General features: G+C 28.5%; 1 protein-coding gene across 2 annotated transcripts in view; it reads left to right on the plus strand.

Annotated features, from left to right (window-relative positions):
- LOC129918246 (receptor-type guanylate cyclase Gyc76C-like) overlaps nt 1-25,299 on the plus strand; it is a 126,746-nt gene that overhangs the window by 96,716 nt on the left and 4,731 nt on the right. For both annotated transcript variants that reach the window (XM_055998671.1, XM_055998672.1), the window contains exons 5-16: nt 1,825-1,890; nt 3,511-3,720; nt 3,843-3,997; nt 4,068-4,290; nt 4,791-4,962; nt 12,360-12,520; nt 12,752-13,048; nt 14,764-15,096; nt 22,151-22,316; nt 22,381-22,690; nt 22,756-22,984; nt 23,128-23,292. In XM_055998671.1, the coding sequence (XP_055854646.1) occupies nt 1,825-1,890; nt 3,511-3,720; nt 3,843-3,997; nt 4,068-4,290; nt 4,791-4,962; nt 12,360-12,520; nt 12,752-13,048; nt 14,764-15,096; nt 22,151-22,316; nt 22,381-22,690; nt 22,756-22,984; nt 23,128-23,292 (2,487 nt within the window). The remainder of the gene's footprint in view (nt 1-1,824; nt 1,891-3,510; nt 3,721-3,842; nt 3,998-4,067; nt 4,291-4,790; nt 4,963-12,359; nt 12,521-12,751; nt 13,049-14,763; nt 15,097-22,150; nt 22,317-22,380; nt 22,691-22,755; nt 22,985-23,127; nt 23,293-25,299) is intronic.

A 25,299-nucleotide genomic window follows, 5' to 3' on the forward strand; every position in this document is an offset into this window, starting at 1 on the left:
GTTTGTTAATATTAAAAAGTTTGCACTTAAGTGGCCAATAAAATGAATACTTTAAGGACACTCAAAATATTTTTTATTTTTGTTTAAGTAAATGTACTTACATTTACTGAATATTTCACTACACCTTACATGGAGTTGAAATTAAATTAAAATGGACAAATTGCAGACTTTTGAACACTGACATAATTGAAGTCTTAAAAATTTGTTTGGTTTACTTTGGGAATACTTACATACTTGGTCATGGTCAACCAACCCACATATTTTATTTAATATTTTATTTATTTTGAAAATTCACTCAGGCTTTCTTTAATATTGATAAAATAATGTAAAAGAATGAAAGTAATTTCCTGTTGAGGCCTCTAGCTATTTCAGTTAACAAACATACATACTTAATTGGCATAAACTGGGATAATGGGTATAACTTGTGTAATGAGGAAAAACATTTTAAAAATTTAAAATCAATTAATTTACCTTTGAATGAGGTGACTTAAGGATGCCTCTAATAAATTAAGAACTGTGTTTTTTTTTTATTTTGATTACAATTTTAATTAGTTCTACTATGAAAACCAAACACATTTAAAACAACATTGAATTGCTTTTTTTTTCAATGCCTTATTAAATTTTTTTGTTTCTTCTCCTTGAGGGAAATTTTTGCGGGGTGTTGGGTCTTTTATTTTTTTCATTTTCAATCAACAAATCATTTTGGTATGGCTACTTTACTTTTTATTTAAATATCAGCGATACCTATATTGAAATGCGCATTCTTTAGCAAGTTTTTCTTTACCACCACATTTAACGATCAGACAGCTTATTGACTTTCATGCCAATCGACAATACTTGGTTATGTATCAAGAGCAACTAATTGTTTGGTTAACTCTGAGCCTGCGTTAATGTGTCAACTGATTCTTGCCAAATATAAGCAAAAAAACATCGTTTCTGTACAAATCACGGTTTCCATGTGTGTTCTTTTCTTCGTTTCAATTTTAAATGCTTTTAAAAAAATCGTATAAAGTTTTGAGTTTTTTGTTCTTAGTAACCTTTAGTAATTTAATGCATTTACATCAGCGCAACAGTTAAAAATGCAAGCATTTTCGTCAGTTTTGAGTCGATGTAAAATTGCATATTTTTTTTAATTTTAACTTTTTTACGCGGTTAGAAATTCTGTCGTAGTACCTAATACAATCTTTGAAACAAGGCTTTTTGTAATACAAACAAAATCAGTTTTAAATATTTCGATTATAAGTTTTGGCTTTTAATTTTTTTTTTTACTTATTTTAACCCTCTGTAGGCATACCTCTTTTTTGTGACGTGATAGGCACACGGGTGCGAATTTGGCTTTTACTTTTTCATGTCGCTAGAACTTTTTAATGTCTCATATTTTATAGAGAAAACTTATATGAAATTGATGTAGAATTTTCCGATGAATTCGAATTTCGTTTTCAAAAAAAAAATGTATTTACACATTATAAAGAGACTTTTTTGCACCCACTTTTTTGAAAAATTTTAATTTTTTCATTTTTGTCGTGCCAAATTCGCACCAGTGTGCCGACAGAGAGTTAAATTTGTTTTAAAAAAATTATTTTGACTACAAAAAGTATTTAGGGGCCTATTTCAGAGCTATTTTTTTTTTACTTAAATATCTATTTTTTTAAGTATTAATTTTAAATTTTATAACTTTTTGTTTTTTTTTTTTTGTATCTACGACGCGTTTCGAAACTGCTACTCCATCACTAGGCAGTATTTTCTTACCCATTTTATTTATAACATAAATTATGTAACTTCGTGTAAAAGATTGTTCAAAATTTAAAATTTGTTTTTTTTCAGAAATGTGCAGAAAACAAAGCATCATCTATTCCAACATTTGCCAGAACGGAACCACCAGACACGCAAGTAAGTAAAATCTTTAAACTTTTTTTGTACACATAAAATTCATTCCAATGTAAGCTTAACTATTTAATAGAATTGATCTATCAAAACTAATTTTTTTCATAGATTGTTTAGAATTAGCTGACGTTTACATAGACAAATTATATTTAACTATTTGTAATGGCTTTTTGTACAAAAATCGATAAATAGAAAGTTTTAATAAAAACTAAATACGAATCAAATTTAAAACATATAGAATCAAAATATTTAAAGAACGGAAGTGTTCAAGTATTTTTAACTCAATAAAAACAGTGGCTACACTGAAAAAAAAATTTGATAGTAAAAGCTATCAAATTAACATTTTTGAGTGACAAAAGTCGTCCAACAATTAAAATATCAGTTTTGATATGATTATCACATCATTTTGACTTTTTTTAATTTTAGGTGGATAATGAAAATTTCACTTTGACAATTAAAATATCAATGTTGACTAGATTTTACGTTTCAGTTTATTACAATGATATTTCTTTCTTTTTCTTTTTTATTATTTTTATTATTTTAAGTACTTTCTTTCTTTTTTTTTAAACATTACTGAAAGTGAATATTCTTTATGAAATAGTGGTGATATTATTTTTTCTATTATATAGGTGATATAATTGTTTTGTTATTTTTTCCCAAACTATGTGAAGTAAAATCTTATTGCCGATCAAATTTTCTCAGTAAATCATACATTTTACTTCCTAAAAACACAGAGTGCCTTTAAATTAGTACACATTAAGAGTTTTTTATTTAATATTTTTCAATAATTTGGAATGAGAAATTGATCCTGATAGTAAAAATACTGTTTTGATATTTTAATTATCATAAAACATATTTTATAGAGCTTTTTTTTACTGATATTTAAAAAATGTTAAATTGATATGGGTTTTTTTTCGATCTACAACGTACTTCTCTTAGATCAGTTTTGTAAATTTTTGTCACAACGCGATATCCCTCAAAACCAAAAAATCATCGTAACTACATATTTGCCGACGATACAGCATGACTTTTAGTGGTCAAAATAATTACAACATTAAACATTAAATTTCAAAATGCTCTATCTAAATAATGAAAATGAATGGACAAACAAATTACAGATAGCGTTCCCTTTATATAATTTACTGTTAAAATGTTTTAAATAATTAGCTTATGTTCCCTTCGACGACGATACCTACATATAATAAATCATTTTTTTCAACTTAAAGTATAGCTGTTCTGTAATAGATACCGCATATATTTTCCAAAAGCTTGAGTAAAACTCTCATCATGGCAGCATTCTTACTTCACAATATTGTGTTCTGGATAAAATTCATATTAAAGCGTGCTCTCATTTGTTTTTTTTTTTTTTTTTTGTTTTGTTTACTATAGCATGTGCTAACAAAGTCGCCATTTATTTCAAATAAGCAAGATATGCACACCATCCCCGCTATAGAATCTTAAAACTTTAAAATTTTCACTGTTCCATACCATTTCTTGATAAATTATCATAATCGAACAAAAAAAAGTTACGTATACGCCGTAGTGAATATTTTTTTTTACAATATTAATGTATCACTGTACTCGACTGTATTTTCATGTGATTTTTTTATATTTTCTTTTTAAAAGGTAACAAAATCAGTGATATCATTACTACGCTACTACGGATGGAAAAAATTCTCCATTATTCACGACGAACGATGGACTGCTGTAGCTGACAATCTAAAAGAACAAGCTCTGCGTAAAAACATGACCATCAACCATAATGAAAAAGTTATTGATAATCACAAATGTTGTGAGAATTTTTTGGCATGCTGTCGCAGTGGTTATTGGTATCAGGTGAGAGTTATTTTATTCAAACTATTAAATGACATAAATCCCCACTATTCAGATGTCTATCAACTTGGGATACATTAATCATATTCTCAAATTATATCTCTCTTTTTTTTTCTCTATGACAGGTCATACAAAACACAATGAATCGCACAAGGATATATGTATTCTTGGGCACAGCTTATGCCCTGGTTGACATGATGGCATCCATGGAAACGGTACAGCTTTTCTCCAAAGGAGAATACATGGTCATCTTTGTCGACATGATGACATATTCGCCAAAGTAATTTTTTTCTATAATCAAACATACTCTATGTAACATAATTCTAGCAATGTGTTGTTTCTTTCTTTAGGGAAGCAGAAAAATACTTGTTAAAGCCTGATGTTGTTGAAAAGATGACTTCATGTGATGAAACCGATAGTTTCATGAAGCGAGCTCGTTCGCTGTTGATTGTTGTGTCGACTCCGCCTACGGAAAATTACGAGAATTTCACGGCTAAAGTTCGCGATTATAATACGAAGGAACCGTTTAACTTCTCCTTACCCAAATTGTTTCACAATAATAATTTCTTTAAGGTAAGTCAATAGATGGGAGAGTTTGTAGTATTGTTCCGTTTCCCTCAATCCTCATCTTAAGCAAATAGGTTTGCTTTGCTTTTGCTTCGATGTTTTTTATTGTTGGTTTCTGTTTGTTTACATTCTAAGGAGCTCAAAATACAACAACAACAAAAAAAATAAAGAAAAAGGAAAGAAAAAACAAACACAATTATTTCAAATTCATGCTTCATTCCATGGCCTTACGTTATGGTGTACCGTTTCTATATAAACGGGTGTACATGTATGCCCTTTTGCAAAAGGGGTAAATTCAATGAAATTGCAGCCTCGAAAAAAGAGGATAGTAGGTGGACTCTTAGAAACCTTCAATTTTTTTTCTATCATTTCTTCGTTCCCTTTTTTTTCTATTGGTGTGTGTTTTTTTCTTGAAGCATTTTGTATACCCTTTCAATTGAGAGAGGGGTATTATAATATTTGTTTTGGTTTGAATGTATTTATTTATGTTTGTATATTTTTTTCAGTTTGTATCAATATATGCCGCCTACCTCTATGATTCGGTAAGACTCTATGCTTGGGCACTGGATAAATTGTTGAACGAGGAAGAGAGACCTTTAACGGATGACGTGATATATGATGTAGCTAGTAATGGTACTAAAATTATAGAAACCATTATAAGAAATCGTACTTATAAAAGTAAGTTTAAAAATTAAAAAAAAAAAAAGCTTATTATTTTGTATAAAATTTTCAAAAATAGAGAGAGAAACTTTGAACCCTTTTCATCTAAAATATTTGGGTTGGGTTCGAAATTCTGTATGTTGCAAAATTCTGTATTCAAAATACTGTATGCCAAAATACTGTATGTCAAAATTCTGTATGTGCAAAATGCTGTACGAACAAAATTCTGAAAGTCAAAATTCTGTATAGCAAAATTCTAGTTGGTCAAAATACTGTATTTCAAAATTCTGTACATCAAAATTCTGTATATCAAAATTCTGTAAAAATGCTGTAAAAAATATCGTTTTGATAATGTAAAAAAGTGCGCGCGCAGTTTTTTACATTATCAAAACGATATTTTTTACAGCATTTTTAAAGAATTTTGAAATACAGATATATTTAAAAGAGGGTTTACTATGAATTTCTAAGAGATCAACTTAATAAAGAGGCAAGCTTCTAATGCTGATTAATCTAGGTACTTTATTAGGAGCTACGGAAAAAAGAGAGAGAAAACAAAACTACCCGTATTTAAAAAAACAATATGGATTAAACCACGTTGCATACCTAAAACGGATTGAAAAAAAAATTAAATTTATATTAATCTGACATTTTTTTTTTGTAAAATGTATTTTTTATGTTTAAGAAAAGTTTGATTTGTGTTCCTAGAATTGATTTACTTTTTTAACGTTAATAATTATGTTTGTATAAAATTACAACTTTACTGTCAATAATTATATTTAAAGCTACTATTTAGTGTTTTTTTTTTTATCAAAGGAAATTTCTTTAAAAATACTGTATTAAAAGTACAGTATTTTGCCGTACAGAATTTTACAAAACAGAATTTTGCAAGTCAGTATTTTGTTCATACAGTATTTTGACGTACAGAATTTTGTATTTACAGCATAATGACGTACAGAATTATGGTCTTACAGTATTTTGACCCTGCAGAATTTTGTCGTACAGAATTTTGACAAGCAGAATTATGACCTGCTCTCAAAATATTTCATATGTATATGCACTTGGATTTTCCATTAGAAAATCGCTGAAAACTACCAATCAAATTATTCGACACAGTCTGTCGGTATTTTAGTGTAGTCTTGTTTATTCGATACATAATTTTTTTTACGAAATATCGTCACAGTATATACCTATGTATAAGAAAGGAATGTATAAAGGTGAACTTACAATTTTGTTATGAAATTTCAATGAAAAACTTTATTTTTAAGACCCAATGAATCCTTTAACAAATTAGGTGACTTTTCTTATATTTAAAATAAATTTTTTTATTGTAGGCTTAAAGTCAGTTTTATTTAATTGTTATCTTCTATTTTTTGGAGCAACGTTTCAGGGATGGTTATCCAATTTCGTTATTCATAAATTTTATTAATTATTTAAAATTTTTACTTAAAGGCCTGATGAAGGGGATAACCATCACTGAAACGTTGCGCCAAAAAATAAAGATAACAATTAAATAAAACTGACTTTAAGCCTACAATAAAAAAAAAATTATTTTAGACCCAATGAATCTTTTAAAAACAATCAAAAATAAGTATGATAAAGAAGAACCATTATCTTAATGAAAATCTAATAGAACTAGATGCGAAACCTTTGAACAATGAATGTGAAAGACAGTTTTTACAAACTTCAAAAGCCTTTAATAATCAGCGTAAAAGAATCCAAGAAAAGTTAAAAGATTTTATAAAATCCTATATCAAACTTTGGACATGGTTTTTTTTTAATACTTGCACTCAGGTCCAAAATTAATAGCTTCATTTTCTGTCTTGAAAGAAATCTACAGTAAAAAATTACTAGGGTTTAATCGAAAACAACAAAACCAAAACAGTGGTTTTCGTCAGTTGTTCTGTTCTTGTGTGCGTTCATCTCTTCACATTTCAAGTTTTTTTGAAGTTATACTTCTTATGGGAGGGTGGGTATGAAAATTTACTTTTTGACAAGAATGTCAAAGGGATTATGACGCGATCACCCTGGGTAGCAGGGCTGTCGTTTCACCTTTAGAGTACGCAGTACTTTAGTATTTAAAAATGCAGTACGCCACAGTACGGCAAACATAAAACACACAACACGTTGCAAGTTACGTGTTTCATGTGGCAAGTTATATGTGGCAAGTTGCGTGTGGCAAGTTGCATGTGGCAAGTTGCATGTGGCAAGTTGTATGTGGCAAGTTGCGTGTGGCAAGTTGCATGTGGCAAATTGCGTGTGGCAAGTTGCCAGGGTTGCAAAAAGCTAACATTTCAGTTCATCTCACAGCTCAGCTCAAATTTGAGCTAGGTACCATAGCTTAGCTCATTTGAGCTGAGCTGAAAGCGAGCTGAGCTGAAAGTGAGCGCCCCAACTTCCAACGCCTATATCTCGGAATTTTGAGGAAAATGAAAAAATTTTTTTTGATGCCAAAAGGTAGCGGGGACTCTAACCTACATTTGGGTACAACTTCCATCCCTGTAGGTACACGCGTTCTCAAACCAGGAGAACTTAAAGGTAAAAAAAAAGTTAAGCCCGATTCTGAAAAAATAGGCATGATGTGGCGGTTTAACATGCAAAGCGATTTTTTAAAAATCTGACAATGTGCAAAGCGTAGGCCCATGGCACAAGCTATCATTGGCATCACTCCCAAAAATTGCTCTCAAGCGGCTTAGCTTCCAGGAGCGTTCAAAGATTCGGGGATTTTTCGAAAAAAAAAATTTACCCCAACTTTCAAACACGATTTTCTCGGAATTTTGAAAAAAATCGAAAAACCGGATTATACCACTTTCGGGTAGCTGAGAATATAAGCTTTCATATGGCACCACTCCCCTGTCTCTAGATCAAAGCCTTCCAACGCCTATATCTAGGAATTTTGAAAAAAATGAAAAAAATTTTTTTGATGATAAAAGGTAGCGGGGACTCTAACCTACATTTGGGTATAACTTCCATCCCTGTAGGTACACGCGTTCTCAAACCAGGAGAACTTAAAGGTAAAAAAAAAGTTAAGCCCGATTCTGAAAAAAAGGCATGATGTGGCGGTTTAACATGGAAGGCGATTTTTTAAAAATCTGATAATGTGCAAAGCGTAGGCCCATGACACAAGCTATCATTTGGCACCACTCCCAAAAATTGATTCGGGGATTTTTCGAAAAAAAAATTTACCCCAACTTTCAAACGCGATTTTCTCGGAATTTTGAAAAAAGTCGTAAAACCGGATTATACCTGATTTTTTTTATGATTAAAAAAGAAATATTTTACTAAAAAAATAGAAATATATTTACTATTAACCCTAGAAAGATAATCTACGTCTGTAAGACGTATGGCGTGTAAAGAACTGTTTTATCTAATTCAATTCAAATTTCTGGGTTTTTGTTAAATTGATTTGATTTATTATATCACTTCTTTAAAATAATCTTAGTAATGAGTTAAATAAATATGACAAAAAGTGTTAACATAAGACCAAAAATCTTTTTTAGAATCATACGTCTCTGAGACGTATATTATGATTATCTTTCTAGGGTTAAAAAAACCAAGAGAAAGATCACGAAAAATTATCTGTTTTATTTATAAAAATATCCATGTGTTAAAATAATTCCATTAATAACTAGAACCAAACATCTTAAGCTATGGTGTTTTATAAAAGTTTAAAATATCTTCATATTTCATTATACTTTCCAAATAAAAATCAATGTATCCTCTCATCCATCACAGCTCAGCTCAGCTCACTTAACCTTAGCTCACCCAACAGCTCAGCTCACCCAACAGCTCAGCTCAACCATCAGCTCAGCTGACTTTCAGCTCAGCTCAAATGAGCTGAGCTATGGTACATAGCTCAAAAGTCAGCTAGCTCAAAATTTGAGCTGAGCTGTGAGCTGAGCTCAGCTCACTTTTGAGCTTTGTAGCAACTCTGCAAGTTCCATATTGCTACTACTAGTGCTGAAGCACACACAATTCTCATAAAATAACCATATCGCACATTTTATGCTCAATTCATTTAGTTTCGTTAAGCGTATACCGTACGTTCTGAACCGCACAACATGTGTAAATTTCACAGAATAAATTGAAAACTACATGGACGCAAGGAGGATGAAAGAATTAATTTATTGTTCACTTGATAAAAATGTAAAAAAACGATGTGTGGATTAATTAATTTAATAATAGAAATTAAAAATATCAAATGAAATTCATTTACATATACTGAATGAGAAGTATAACTTCAGTCGCGTGTACATGTGTACACACACTCTTTTTTTTTCTTATAGAAATCCGAAAGGTTTTTTTTTTTTTTAATATCAATAACATTTTCTCGAAAACTATTGTGATGATTTTATAATTTTTAAAAAACTATACATATGTAGTATGTACCTTACCTACCGTGTTTACTATAAACACATTAAATGAAAATAACACCTTAGAGATTTTTTTTTAATAAGAAACCTTAAAATACTTCTATTCAAAACAAAAACAAAGCAAATACAAAAGAAAGAATAAAAAAAAGTTAACTGTTTATTAAGTTTACTACAAATTGTCTCCGATTCTTTTTCTAATTTGCTCTAAATTGAATCAAATAAAACCTATTAAAAATTTTAAAGAAGCAACAGAATATGCTGTCACACTCTTACTAAGACGAAAAATTTTGTTCCATTAATATGAATACTCTTATAAAAATCACATCCTGAATAGACTTTGAATTTTATTATTTTGAGGTCATCTGAACTTTTTAATTGAATTATATTCAATCACTCCACTTAAAATAAAAGTAATTATTATTTATTTTTTTTTTCCTGAAAAAAATTTATTTGGCTTATTTTGAACACATTAATTATTTTGTTTGAAAATTTTTCTGCTTATAGTCTAAGAGCCGGGAGCAAATTTTTTGCGTGAGAGGTAACCGATTCATATTAATATTAGAATAAGTCCCAGTCATGGTGATGACGAAAACGAACGTACTTTTGATGCACTTTTTCTCAGCAAAGGCGCAGAAACATGCTGCCTTTGCTGAGAAAAAGTGCATCAAAAGTACATTTTTCCTGAAAATTGATTTAGTGAGGGTAACCACCTAGAAATAATTGTATCCTGACGCATTCGTCGCCCTGATTACAAAAACACCCATGACAGACGTTTTAACCGCGCCCAAACACCCGACAGACGAGTCTGAAAACGCGTTTTCTTACGCGTTTTTAGGGATTGGGGTAACCACCTGGAAATAATTGGATCCTTAAATTTCATACATTTACCAAAAGATTGTCTAGGTAATTAAAGGAAAACAACTATATGAGAGTAAAGGACAATCTTCCATCGTTTAGGCAATAAATGCAACATCTAACAAATTGACTTCAAACATAAAAAAAAAATTTTGAAAACAATGAACTCAACTCAAAATTTTGGAAAAAAACGTTAATACAAAATTTTAAATGACTTTTTTTCAAACTTTTTCGTGGTAAAATATGAATTTATTAAAAAAAAAAATTGGTCAAAAAGTTTGAAAAAAGCCATTTAAAATTTTGTATTAACTTTTTTTTTCCAAAATTTTGAGTTGAGGACCATTCATTGTTTTCAAAATATTTTTTTTATGTTTGAAGTCAATTTGTTAGATGTTGCATTTATTGCCTAAACGATGGAAGATTGTCCTTTACTCTCATATAGTTGTTTTCCTTTAATTACCTAGACAATCTTTTGGCATTAGTAAATGTATGAAATTTAAGCAAAATTTTTGAAAATTTTTTTTTCGTTCACAAAAATTTTCATTTAAATTTAATCGCGTTTTTGAGTTCGTCTGTCGGGTGTTTGGGCGCGGTTAAAACGTCTGTCATGGGTGTTTTTGTAATCAGGGCGACGAGGGCGTCAGGATCCAATTATTTCTAGGTGGTTACCCTCACTAAATCAATTTTCAGAAAAAATGTACTTTTGATGCACTTTTTCTCAGCAAAGGCGCAGAAACATGCTGGCAGACGTTCGTTTTCGTCATCACCATGACTTAGACTTATTCTAATATTAATATGAATCGGTTACCTCTCACGCAAAAAATCTGCTCCCAGCTCTCGGTCTATTAGTCAAAAAAAAAAAACATAAGTCTATTACAATTTTTGAAAATAAAAAAAGACAGGTAAAATTTTTTTAAATTATTTTTTTTTTTTTTCAAAATTCTGAGTTTGGCAGCCAAAGTTTAAAAAACACTTCTAAATTTACTTCATTTCAATTTTACAGATAGAAAAAAAAAACTTCTAGCTTTTTGAAAAAGCATATCTTAATATTGTAGGTGTTGCCATTCTTCAAATATGTTGAAATTGCTTCTACCGCTTAAACGATAGAAAATTTTTCCCACTCCAACATATTTTTTTTTTCCTTAAATAATCTAGACAATCTTTTCATCTTATTTGATTTATTTAATTTCAACAAAACTTTTGAAAAAAATTCTTTATTATCACAAAAATATTAATTTTATATTATTTTTAACCCATAGAGGTTAAAGTAATTTTAATACTTAATATTGCCATATTTCGAGCTTAAGTTACTACAATATCTGTAGGTACTCTTGGTTCTTTTTTTAATTTTAGAAAAATCTAGTTTTTCCCATAGGACCGTTTTTGGGTTTTTTTTTAATAACTAGCAACGTAATCCTTCAGCTATAGAATGTAGTGTTTAAATGTGCAAAAAACTAATAAAAGAGCTAGAAATGTAGAATTTCGCTGAGATACAAGTTTTCAGAAACTTAAGCTATTTCAAGTTTTTTCATAAAGGAACTTGAAAATATGTAGCTCTTACATATAATATTTATTACACATTTTACAAAACCTTCAAAACGAAAATTGTTTCTATTAGACAAACAAAAATTGATTTTTTTAAGAATTTTTAGAATGATTTTTTTTCGAAACCTTTTTTATAGTTCTTTATTAATTATTTCTAAAAATGCCAATGTATTAAATTAAAAAAAAAAAAACAGGAAAGAACAATGGTCGTTGTCATGTATTAAATTTTTACTAATACTTTTACAATTTTTTTTTCTTAATAATTTGAAATTAATTTAATTAAAAAAATAAATCAAAATACTGATAAGCAAAGATTATACATAATGTATAATTGATAATGATTTGTTTATCCAGTCTAAAAATGTTTTAAAATGTTCTTTCACAATCCTTGAAATATTTAAATATACAATAGAAATTTTCATTTCTTGGAAAAATATAAATAATTTAAAAATAATTCTTAAGCTTGCACGCGTCTTTCCATTGAAGGATGCGGCTACAATCCAACATCCTTTTCATAAATAAAAAAGAGAATATAATCTACGAGATTAAAATGAATAAAATATAACTTTTTCTATCTCTTTTTTTTTCATTTTTAAATTCAAATTCATTTACTAATGAATGAATTATTATTATTTTCATTCACAGGTATAACTGGTGCAACAATAAAAATCGACCGCAATGGAGATTCTGAGGGTAATTTCTCCGTGCTGGCTTACAAGCCATTCAAATATAGCTTTCGTGATAATCTCACTTGTAATTATCACATGGTACCTGTTGCATATTTTCAACAAGGAGAAGATTTTCCAGTGAGTGAGTCGTCATTTTTATTTTTTTCAATTTTATTTTATCCTTTTTTTTTATTAAATCCTTTTTATGAGAGTGTGTTTGACTTTAAAATTGCAAATCTTTATACAAACCAAACATAAAACTCTATATCCTTTGAAGTGTGTGCATGTTTACATTTTTCTAAGATTATAAACAAATATTATTCTTCTGATTTAATTTTTAAAATCCTTTTTTTCTTTTTAACGACACAGGAATACAAACTTATCAATGGATCTGTTCGAGTTGATTGGCCAACTGGTGGCGACCGACCATTTGACGAGCCAATGTGTGGCTTTATGAATGAATTGTGCAAAAAGGATGACCGTCATATAACATCGGTGGTGGTGGCAGGTGTCCTTGCATTGATACTATTTTGTGTTAGTGTCATAACAATGAGCATCTATCGCAAGTGGAAAATCGAACTTGAAATCGAAGGATTGCTGTGGAAAATTGACTCATCCGAGATAAAAGGATATTTTGGAAATGATATTGTATCATCGCCAAGCAAGGTGATTTGTTTGTTTTTTTTTTTTTTTTGCAACTTGAATTGATTTGAGTGCGGTGCTTTTGAGAGGGTTGTCTGGAGTTTGAACAAAAACGTCCGATTTTCATGGATTCAAAAATAATTAGTTTTATGCGTTTTCCAATACAAATTTTAAAAAATTATATTTATTGGAAATACCTAAAATTGTAAGAAATCCGACGAAAATTTAAAAAAAAATATTTAATGCACACATTTTGCATTAATTTTTTTTTTTTCCATGCAGAAAACTTTTTATTTGCAATCAAAATTTTTTGTATGCAATAAAAATTTTATTTACGATACAAATATTTTTTAGTTGCATGCAATAACATTTTTTTATTTGCAATAAATATTTTTTGTATTGCAAATATTTTTCAGATGCAATAAAATAATTTTTTAATGCAAATATTTTTCAGTTACAATAATTTTTTTTTGTATGCAATTTTTTTTTTATTTGCAATAATTTTTTTTTAATGCATAGTATTTTTTTTTTTTTGCATTAAAAATTTTATTTTAAATTCCAATATTTTTCAGTTGCAATAATTTTTTTTTAATGCAAATATTTTTGTTTTGCAATCATTTTTTTTTACTGCAAAATATTTGCGATAAAAATTTTATTTTTGATTCAAATATTTTCCAGTTGCAATAAATTTTTTTTTAATGCAAATATTTTTTATTTGCAATAAATTTTTTTAGTGCAAACTATTTGTATATATTTGAAGTAAAAATTTCATTTTGAATTCAAATATTTTTCAGTTGCAATAAATTTTTTTTAATGCAAATTTTTTTATTGCAATAAATATTTTTTGTAATGCAAATATTTTTCAGTAGCAATAAATTTTTTTCAATGCAAATATTTTTTATTTGCAATAAATAAAATAAATAAATAAATTTTATTAATGCAAAATATTTGTATTTGCAATACAAATTTTATTTTCAATGCAAATATTTTTCAGTTGCAATACAATTTTTTTATTTGCAATAAATATTTTTGTTATGCAAATATTTTTCAATTGCAATACAAAATTTTTTTTAATGCAAATTTATTTTTTTAGTGCAAATATATTTTTTTATGCAAAATATTTGTATTTGCAATAAAAATTTTATTTTCATGCAAATATTTTTTATTTGCAATAATAATAATTTTTTTTTTAAATTTCAAATGCATTTTTTTTTTTCAATTGATATTTGTAAAACCCTGATTCAAAAGTTTCAAACAACAAGGAACTTCCCAAGTTTTTCTTAACGAGCTCTTGGGAATGCCCAAAACATCAATTAAAATTAAAGTGTTGCTTAACAGCGATAAGCATATCAATATCCTTAAACCAATAAATATTTTTATAAAAAAAAAATACCTAAATGAAAACGGACCCTGAGGGTTTGCTTGAACTTAATTAAAAGATCAAAATAATTCGATTCCTAGAATCATCAATTTCATGGTCGCCTTATTATGAAAGTTACAAAATTTAAAACAATTTGAATAAATTTCCAAAACTTAATACACTCAAAGTTCTTGTTTTCATAACAAGATGAAAGAATCTTTCTCTTACAACACCCCAAAGTATCTTATTTCAATTAACAAAATTTTTCACCCTCCACAAAAAAAAAAAATACATCAATATTCAACAAAATTTTCAACTATACAAATTGTAATTAAATAATAATAATAATACCAAATTCATTTTTTTTTTTTCATTGTAGTTAAGTTTAGTGAGTGCGGCATCATTTGGATCACGTTGCTCAAATCAAGTATTCACCGCAACAGCACGATTTCGTGGTGTTGTTGTTCGCATTAAGGAATTAAAATTCCCTAAGAAAAAGGATATATCCAGAGAAATAATGAAGGAAATGCGTTTGTTGCGAGAATTACGCCATGATAATATAAATAGCTTTATTGGAGCTTGTGTAGAGCCAATGAGAATTTTACTAGTCACTGATTATTGTGCCAAGGGCAGTTTGTATGATATAATCGAAAATGAAGACATTAAGTTAGATGATTTATTTATTGCATCATTAATACATGATTTAATTAAGGTAAGTCTTTAATTTATTTTATTTAAACGATTTTTTTAAGGCTTAAATATTTTTTTTAATTATATATTTTATTGATTGCTTTAATAACTTTTGACCAATAATGATAAAAGATAATTTTAATGTGTGGTCAGTGACGTCTTAAGGTGTTGGTCTTGTGTCAGGGATAAAATACCTTTAGTTTTGAGACCGTAGGTCCTTTGAACAGGAAACAAGTTTTAAATTAAACAGCAAGAATTAAAATATGTATATTCTCAAAATTTGCGATTAAGAATTACCTCCAGAAATGCAAATAAATTTCGAGGGCACCTCACCACTTAAAAGTTAATACTTTTGACGAAATGTTTTTGCACGAAATTATAACTATTAGAAAGAGGAATTTTCGTTTCATTCCGAAGACGAAGCACGTTAAACCTAAAATTTCGAAAGTTTTTGTGGTTTCATAGGAATTAAAAGTCAATTGTAGTATTGAAGATTTTGAAGTTTGGCAAACTTACAAAGAACTAAAAATAAAAGCTGAAGTTTTCTCCCTACCTATTTGGGGTAGGAACATTTCATTTTCAATAGAACTGGAAACTAAAAGTATTTATGAGATTCGGTTGTTGGAATAAATCCTTTTAGTGGCAGTGCATAATTTGGGTGAAATGCAAAGCCACTCGATTTCGTTTTATGTGATAAATGTGATTGTCAGAAAATCTGTCTGTATAAAAGTTATGCCTTTCAAAATTTTGCTTATAAAGAACCCAGCACAAATCAAAAAATGAAAAAACATTGAAAAAGATGTCAATCGTACACTTTGTGATAAAAGCATGAAATTGTTCATGGAATTTTGAGATATTGGGCCACTTTCAATTCCTGCCGTAACTGTAGATAAAAGAGTTTTTTTTTTTCAATTTTGCACATGTTTTGTTGCATTTCAAATTTCACCGAATGAAATATAATTTACCCTTATCGTTAAGAGCATAAAACGGTTAACTCCGTTAAACTTAATATTACAGCAGAAAAAAAAAAGTTGTCAAAATGGTTCTTGTCAATTTATTGGTTTTATCAGTTTTTCATAAAAAAATAAAACAGTTTTTATGAATTGTTTACCAATAGATTTACTGATTTTCTTGTAGAAAGTTATTCAGAAGGAATGTGCCAAAAGGTTAGTTGTCCATTGAAATGTTACATTAACCTTGCATTTTGGGTAGGACAAGATTTTTTTATTTTGATGTGTAGAGGAGTTTAACGAGAGTATACAATCTAGTTTTCGGGGTTGAAAGCCCCCCATTTGGCCGCCATCTTGGAAAAAGTGATGAAAACAGTTTTGTACCGATATCTTGCGAACCGTATGTCACACAAAAAAATTGTTTACATCGTTTTTGTGGATAACTTATTTTTCTACAATTTTAATTAAGGTACTTTATTCTGTAAAACTGAAAATAAGAAAGTTATACTTGAAAATAGATGTACATTTTCAAGAAAAAAATCTTTAAGATGCTATAACTTTTTTTCTACAACTTTTATTGAAAAAATACTCATGACAGTTTTTAAAGATCATTTAATTTGCAACAATTTAATGTGCTCGTTTTGCAGATTGCGTTTATATAAAGCAGCTGCAATGGTTTCACAAAAAAAAGGTAACAATTTATTTTCGTACTTTTATACAAAAAGCTAGAGCGTTTAGGTTGGGTCGAGAAAAGAAAAAAATCGTACGAGAGGGGGGTCAATTCCCCTCCGTTTAGCGGGGAGGGGCAATTTAAAAAAAAATTTACTTAATTTGGAAAAAAAACTATCAAAAATCAACGGTTACACCTACAATAACAAAACTCTAGTCTTTTACAAAACTTTCAAACAAAGCCATTTTATGGCACAGTTTTTGAAAAATTAATTTTTAAAATCAAAATTCAGATAACATTTGAATTCTTTTCCTTTTCTTGTCATCCATTTATATTTTGGATGTACATTATTATTTGGTATTCAATTTTTATTGAAAAATTGCGATTTTTTTGCCTAAGGGCCCTTAGAGCTAGAATCCATGGGCGGCGAGCACCCCAAACATGGTAAGAAGAATTCTCAGTTAAGTTTTCAAATGTTATCAATGAAAAAAGTTCCTTGTTTAAGTCTGAATGTTTAAAAAATAATTGATGAATGGTTAATGTTTCATAATTTAGGTTATCAACAAGTCCAGCCACGTAAAAACAAAAAATAAAGAGTTTTCTTTAGAAAAAAGTAGTTTTAGTTGGGTTGGGGTCGAAATTCTGTATGTTGCAAAATTCTGTATTCAAAATACTGTATGCCAAAATACTGTATGTCAAAATTCTGTATGTGCAAAATGCTGTAGGAACAAAATTCTGAAAGTCAAAATTCTGTATAGCAAAATTCTGGTTGGTCAAAATACTGTATTTCAAAATTCTGTACATCAAAATTCTGTAAATCAAAATTCTGTAAAAATGCTGTAAAAAAATATCGTTTTGATAATGTAAAAAAGTGCGCGCGCACTTTTTTACATTATCAAAACGATATTTTTTTACAGCATTTTTACAGAATTTTGATATACAGTATTTTGCCGTACAGAATTTTACAAAACAGAATTTTGCATGTCAGTATTTTGTTGATACAGTATTTTGACGTACAGAATTTTGTATTTACAGTATAATGACGTACAGAATTATGGTATTACAGTATTTTGACCCCACAGAATTTTGTCGTACAGAATTTTGACAAGCAGAATTATGACCCGCTCCCGTTTTAGTTTTTTGTTAATTTCTCGAAATTGACAAGATATTTTTTAATCTGGTTTTCTATTTTTGTTTAAAAATAAATAAGAAAATCGAATTTTAAAAACTAAATTAGTACTTAATTACATAAAAATTTGAAAAAAAAATAGTTTGAAATTTTTTTCCAATTTTGTTTTCCAAAATTTTGATTTTAAAAATTAATTTTTCAAAAACTGTGCCATAAAATGGCTTGTTTAAAATTTTTTTAAAAGACCAGAGTTTTGGCTTTACAAAAAAGTATAGCACGTTATTGTAGGTGTAACCGTTGATTTTTGATAAATTTTTTTCCAAATTAAGTCTGGACTGGACTTGTTGGTAAATTAATTTATGAATATTTACCTTCCTTCTGTTATTTTTTAAACTTTCAAGAGTTGTATAATGATACAACTTTATGAACAAAAAAATATTTTTTTTTAAACCTTGACCCATTGCGAAAATTGTATCTTCGTCAGTTTCCAACCGATTCAAATATGAAAAGAAGACAATTAAACCAACAATACATACTAATGTGGTTTTATAAACTCAAACTTTATAAACCTAATTCTACTTTGACATCGATCTTACATACTTTTGAACTAGAACGGTTTTAAAACTGTATCTTATATTTAATTCTATGAAATTAAGGAATGAAAGTAGGACGTCCAATGGCGTAATGGCAGATTTTTTTCAAGCGAGTTTTCTAAGTTTTTTATTAAAAAAAATAGAAGTTTTATTGAAACTTTTTTGAATATAACGTGTGAAAAATTTTATCAAAATCAGAGCCGTATACGAGAAAATTGCAATACCTCAATACTTGCTATGAAAGGTATGCGTATTATGCGAGATAAAAAAAAAAAAAAAAAAAAAACAAGCGAATGTATCTTGATATAAAATGATACAATTTATCAAGTTTTTTGGCAGCAAAAGACTGCGTGTTGTTTAATACAGATTTTCAGTTCGGTAAAGACCCCACCAAAACCTTTAAAATTGTCAAATATAAAATATTGCGTCGGAAGTCTAAAAATTCAAACCATATTGTGTTCACCACAGGGTCTTGACCTCAATCTGGCTGAAAATCTGTCGAAAATTTTGAAGTAATTGTTAGGGCCGTAAGAAAAGCCCAAAAAATCAACTTGAGACTCTCCATTTTTGTACAATGAAGCATTTTTTAAATTTAAATAAGGAAAACAAATGGGGGCATAATATAGAAAAATAAAAAAAAAATATAACGATTTAAATTATGTAAACAACACTAAGTTTGAAAAACTTTTTCAAAAAAGGGAAAACATTTAACCACTTTTGCTAGTCAGTTTACAAACAACTTTCAGAATTTTAGTCAAATTAACAGCAGTTTAATAAGTACAAAAAAGTCTCACTTATCTATTTTAACCAGAAATATTATTTTTTAAAACAAACAAAAACTGACTATTTGAAGTATTCAATGCTACTGAAAATTTATTATGATTAAATTAAGTTGAAATCTTTCTCAGTGTACCTATGTATATTGTAAAAAAAAATGTGGTTAAAATTCTGGATTTTGTGAACTCTGATTCAATATGAATTCTCTTTTCGATAAAGAAACCGCATTCAAGGACACACAAAAAAACATGAAACAGAGTATTTGTTAGAAAAAAAAACTTTTCCTTTAATGAAACCTGCTATCACACAAAGAGATTAGATCCGTAATTTAGCAAAATTGGGAAGTCCAGTAAGAAAAAAAAAATATATAAGCAACGACGCACGATAGAACTTTAAACATTCTTTTCATTTTTTTTTTTTGTTTTTTTTTTTTTTTTTTCGTTTGGACTGCTTTTATTTCAACTTTTTTTTAAGTACCTATGTGTGTATGTTGTTAATAAAACGCTGAATTTTAAATGATTGTTAAAGGTCTTTTCTTTGTGTTTAAAAATGTGTTTGTGTACTGAAATAACTTTTCCACAATTTTTTTGTTATAACATTCTTCTTTTTGCTCTTTTATGCCATACATTCAAAAGGATTTCAGATTGAAAAAAAAAAATATTCAGTTGGTATGAGCAATAAAACATAATCCTTGTTTTCAACGAATGAAAATGCTTGAAACATGGTCAGTTCCCGACCATGATTTAAAAAAAAAAATCTTCTTTTAAATATTTTAACTTTAATCTGGACAAAATTAAGTCCAAACCAGTACATACGTCCTTTTTCAAAAGTGGTATTACTTCTACCTCTTACCGCCTTTATCTATAAATATTTGGTAGGTCACTTTTAACTGAAAGTAGTTAAGCTGACTCTGGAAACTCAGGTGCGTTGATTTCGAGATGATTACAGCAATATCTCACTATTGTCAAATGTCAATGATTTTTCATCCGCTTTTATATTATGGTTTAGACCTTCATGCTCAAAAAAACTTATAAAGTGGATTCGGTAGGCAATACACAACAATTGACGATGTTGAACGTAGTAGTTTTTTTCAACGGACTTTAACCAGATAGTTTCAGAAATGACAATACTTATTTTTATTTAAAGTTCCCCATTCAAAGAACAAGATTTGGACAAGTGCTCAGCTATTTTTTAAATTTGAAAACAAAAAACAACAAAGTATTTTTTATGAACGAAAATGTAAGAAGGATTACTTAATATATTCACATGTATTTCAAAATCTTATATTCAGAGAAAAAATCTTCCAAAAAACATTTTTAAATAAACAGAAGTACCTACTCTGGCACATGTTCGTTCCCTACACAATGCGGAATTTATCTTGAAAATGTACTTATCCAAACAATATAGATTGTATGGGATTTGTTGTCTATTATATTTTATTGTGGGTTGTGAAATTCGGTAACTGCTTTAGGCCAAAATCAATATATTTATTTTAAAGGGGTTTAGATAAATAAGGAATCGTTATTAAACAACGGTTGCTTGTAAGAAGATCTATGACAGGAGAAAATAAAATGCACTACTGTGGCGCACGTTTTTGCTTAGAATTTTAAAGCTTTTTATGTAAAAATTTATTTGAATGTACTTCTATTGGGAAGTGAAACTTTTGGGTAGTACAATCTGCGCATCAAGTCTCTAAACAAGTTTTAGTTTACAGATTTGTGTTCACAATGAACAGGGATATGCATTCAGGTAAACAAATTACAACTTAATTTTTTTCAGATTTTCGACAAAAAATCAAGGTTAACCCCTTGCCGAAAAAAAAGTGCATTTGAAAAAATTTCCTCCAAATCCATTAAGTGAGATATTGAAAGAAAGGTATCTAAAAGCCTTATTCATTACTGAAAACCAAAAGATTCTTCGAGGTCTGGCTGCTGAGTTATTCGAGTTATTCGCATCCAAATATTTATTTTTCTTATTTTCGGAGGCAGATACAAACACAGTTGTTTTTAATTTTGGTTTATTGTTCTTCCTTATGAAATTGCGCTTAGTTGTACTTTGTTAAGAAGTCTATGATGACTTGTCCTATGATTCCCTATGATTGCAGTCATTAGTTAAAATCACTTCATTTTTAAACTGAATTTTGTTGTATTACTTTATGTAAAAAGAAAACATTCCAAAAGATTTTCGAAACTTTTAAGTAAAATTATCATCATACACAAATTCATTTAAAAACTGATTCTAGTACGTTAAACGCCTCCTAAAGTGTTACTCCGCCAATAAAATTCTAAAAAAAAATGTCTCCACAGTCCACACATAGTTCAAGAAAATTGATTTTTCAAAAAAGTAAAAAATTAATTTTTTTAAAAACCAAAACAATATTTTTTTTTTAAACTTAAATTTTAAAGTCATTTAAAAGAAAGTCGTAAATTTTGTAACCGGTTCAATGTCAAGTACAATGAACTTGACCCAACCGGTTTTTCAAAAACTGTTATTTTGCAGTGGTGTCTATTATCGTTACTGTACCAAAAATGTATCTGAAATTATAGTAAATTAAAGGAACAGTCCCCAATTGCCATAAAACTGAAAAAAACAAAATGCATTATTTAAAACTGGTGTTTTTAGCTTAGGCCCCTATTACGGTTGTCAAATATCAATTGATAGTTGATAAAAAAAAATTTCAATCTTTTATTATCTAATTTGCAACAAATTTGAAAACAAAGAATGATGCCAACCGTTATTATTTGAAATATAATTTAAAAATTACTTTAAAAAAATGACCAGTTTTCCCCCAAATTAGATTTTAAAACACCAAATTTCAGTTTTATCAACTATCAATTGATAACAATCGTAATAGGGGTGTTACTTTTTTTTAAAGAGGCATTTAAAATGGTATTGGTCAAAAGTCATTATAAGAAATTAATTGTATCTTTTCTAACATACTTTTTTTCACTTTTCAGGGAATGATTTATATTCATTCTTCCTCGCTGGTATTTCACGGAAATCTCAAATCATCAAATTGTGTTGTCACATCAAGATGGATGCTTCAGGTTACCGATTTTGGTTTGCATGATTTACGGCATTGTGCTGAAAGTGAATCAATTGGTGAACATCAACATTATAGAAGTAATTTTTAACTTAAATATTTTCAAAAACTCTTAATTTACTAAGCATTTTTTTAACTTTAAAGATCAATTTTGGAAATCACCTGAACTATTGCGAAATTCAAATGTTTATGGAACACCAAAGGGAGATGTTTATGCATTTGCAATTATAATGTATGAAATTGTTAGTCGTAAGGGCCCATTTGGACAGACGACGTATGAACCAAAGGAAATTGTCGATTTAGTCAAAAAGAAACCGGTCAATGGCACCGAACCATTCCGCCCGGAAATAGATTGTATTATAGAAGCCGAATTATGTCCGGATTATGTTTTAAGTTGTATTAAAGATTGTTGGAATGAAGATCCAGATCTAAGACCGGATTTTCCAACGATAAGGTTAATATCAATTTTTCAGCTGCTTTATTGATTGAAATTTATTGAAATTTGTCTTCTCTTTTAAGAACACGCCTGAAAAAAATGCGTGGCGGAAGGCATAAAAACATCATGGATCAAATGATGGAAATGATGGAGAAATATGCCAATAATTTAGAAGAAATTGTCACAGAACGTACGCGTTTGTTGTGTGAAGAGAAGAAGAAAACTGAAGATCTCCTACATCGAATGTTGCCACAATCGGTGGCAGAAAAACTTACAATGGGCTTAGGAGTTGAGCCAGTGTCATATGATTTGGTATGACCAAAATTTTTCATTTTTAACTTTTTTTTCAAAAAATTTATTCCATCTATTTTTTGAGTCAATACTTCAAAAAAAACTCATTAAAAAAAAAAAAAACAATTTTTGACCTCTTTTTTGTGCGTTTATATCCTTTTTAGGTAACTATCTACTTTAGCGATATTGTTGGTTTTACGTCAATGTCTGCAGAGAGCACTCCGCTGCAAGTTGTAAATTTCCTCAATGATCTGTACACGGTCTTCGATCGAATAATTAAAGGTTATGATGTGTATAAAGTGGAGACAATAGGTGATGCTTATATGGTGGTAAGTTGTGAATTTTTTTGTTTACTTTTTGTATGTTAAATATACAATTTTTATTTAACTTGAGGATTTTTTCTTTCACTTTCGATTTTCAACTAAGCGACCAAATAAATTCTTTAAATCCCTTTTTCAAGTCAAAATTATTTTTTTTTTTGCTTGTCGCAATTCCCCAACTGACCAGTCGCGATTGATCTCTGCCTTTTTCTGGTTCTAGCACATCTTTTTTACCCATCCATAGCAGCATCCATCATGATGCATTTCCTATGCAAAAGGCTGGAAACTTTGTTTGCGGTTTTAGTTTGCATTTTTTTGTCACATTGTGTATTTTTTTTTCGGTTTGCGTAGTTTTACTATATTACACAACAGAGATGGTTACTTTAAAAGTTTTGAGCTTGAAGAAGATAAAACACAAACTTGACAAACTTCCATTAAGAAAAAAAAAAAAAAAATATTTGATTGACACCCAAAATTTAAAGTCAAATTTTGAAAGAGACAATCTTATCATTATATGTATGTATTTTCCAATAGTTTGGCAATTTAATCTGGGGAATTGAAAACAACTTTCGATTTGAACTTTGAAGTTTATTAACTCTTACTCTATAGTTGGGTTTGCTTCAAGTTCAGATAATAATGAATAAAATTGACCCTTAGTAGTTTCGGGCGTCTTTTTTCTTAAATGAGGCGTTAATCAAATCCGTTAATTCGTCCATAAAGGGGGTATACTGATATTTCAAGAGCTTATATTTAGAAAAGGGTAAGTAGAATAGGGTAATTTAAGGATTCCTAACAAAATTGAACTCAAGAAAGCAATGAATCTTGACATTGCGATGACAAAGAATACCCAAAAAATTGGTCCTATAATTTTGTGTGTTGGTTTGTCTTTCAAAATTTTGGATGAAATTCGAATTTTTTTTAACGGAAATTAATGGTGGTAAACATAAACTTAATTCATATTTTTTTATGAAAAAGGCTATACCTAATGATTTTAATTAAAAATTTTGAGTTCAATACCGCTAATATGATCGTACTTTTGAAAGAAACAACCTAATCTATTACAACGACAATTTTTATATGGAATTGTTATAACAACATTTTGTAAAACTTATTTATTTTTTTGAAAAATAAATTTTTTGGAGACTATTTTTGAAATTTCTGTACATTTTTTTTATTCGTTTTTTTTTTTTTGTTAAATATCGTGATTAGAAAAAAGCACAAACATGTAAATGACGTCTTTGTTTTAGAAATTTGAAAAGTCATAAGTTATCTTGAAGTCCAAATTTTAAAATTTTTAAATTGAAAATTAGGTCGGTTCTTATTTCAACAAAAAAATATTTTGCTTTAAACAATACTCAAGCTTACTTGAAACATTATAAACGTAAAACACAAGATTTTATAATAATTCTATATAAAACTATTTTTTGTTTAAGATACTCTTAGAATGAAAACCAAAAACCAAAACAATATCTACTTATTTTTTCCAAGGAAAACTATTTAAAACTATGGATTGATAAACTTTTATTCTATTTCCCTCTTTTTAGTTAAAAAATAAAAAAAATACCTTGTAGTAGAGTAACTAAAGCAAATTATTAGGGAACCCGGCCGAACAGCTCTGATTTTGACGATTTTTTTTTTCAAACGTAGGTAATTAAAAATACTTTAAAGTCTATAGATCAAAAATTGCCGGTGTTGCCGTATTGTTTTTTAAAATTAAAATTAATTTTTTTTTTAACAAAACCATTTTTTTGCTTAAATTTCATAAATGATAGCAAAAGATTCTCTAAGTAATTTAAGGAAAATATATAAAAGGCAGTGAGGGACAATCTTCCATCGTTTAAGCGATAAATGCAATTTTCTAACATTCTGACCTCAAACACAAAAAAAAATATTTTGAAAACAACGGCAACACCTACAATATTTTAAAATACATTTTTAAAAAGCCAGAAGCTCATTCTTATCTCTTAAATTTAAATCCACTAAATTTAATCAAGACTTTTTGAAAAAATGGTCCTC

The sequence above is a fragment of the Episyrphus balteatus genome, chromosome 4 (genome assembly GCF_945859705.1).
Source record: "Episyrphus balteatus chromosome 4, idEpiBalt1.1, whole genome shotgun sequence".
NCBI classification, from domain to species: Eukaryota; Metazoa; Arthropoda; class Insecta; order Diptera; family Syrphidae; genus Episyrphus; species Episyrphus balteatus.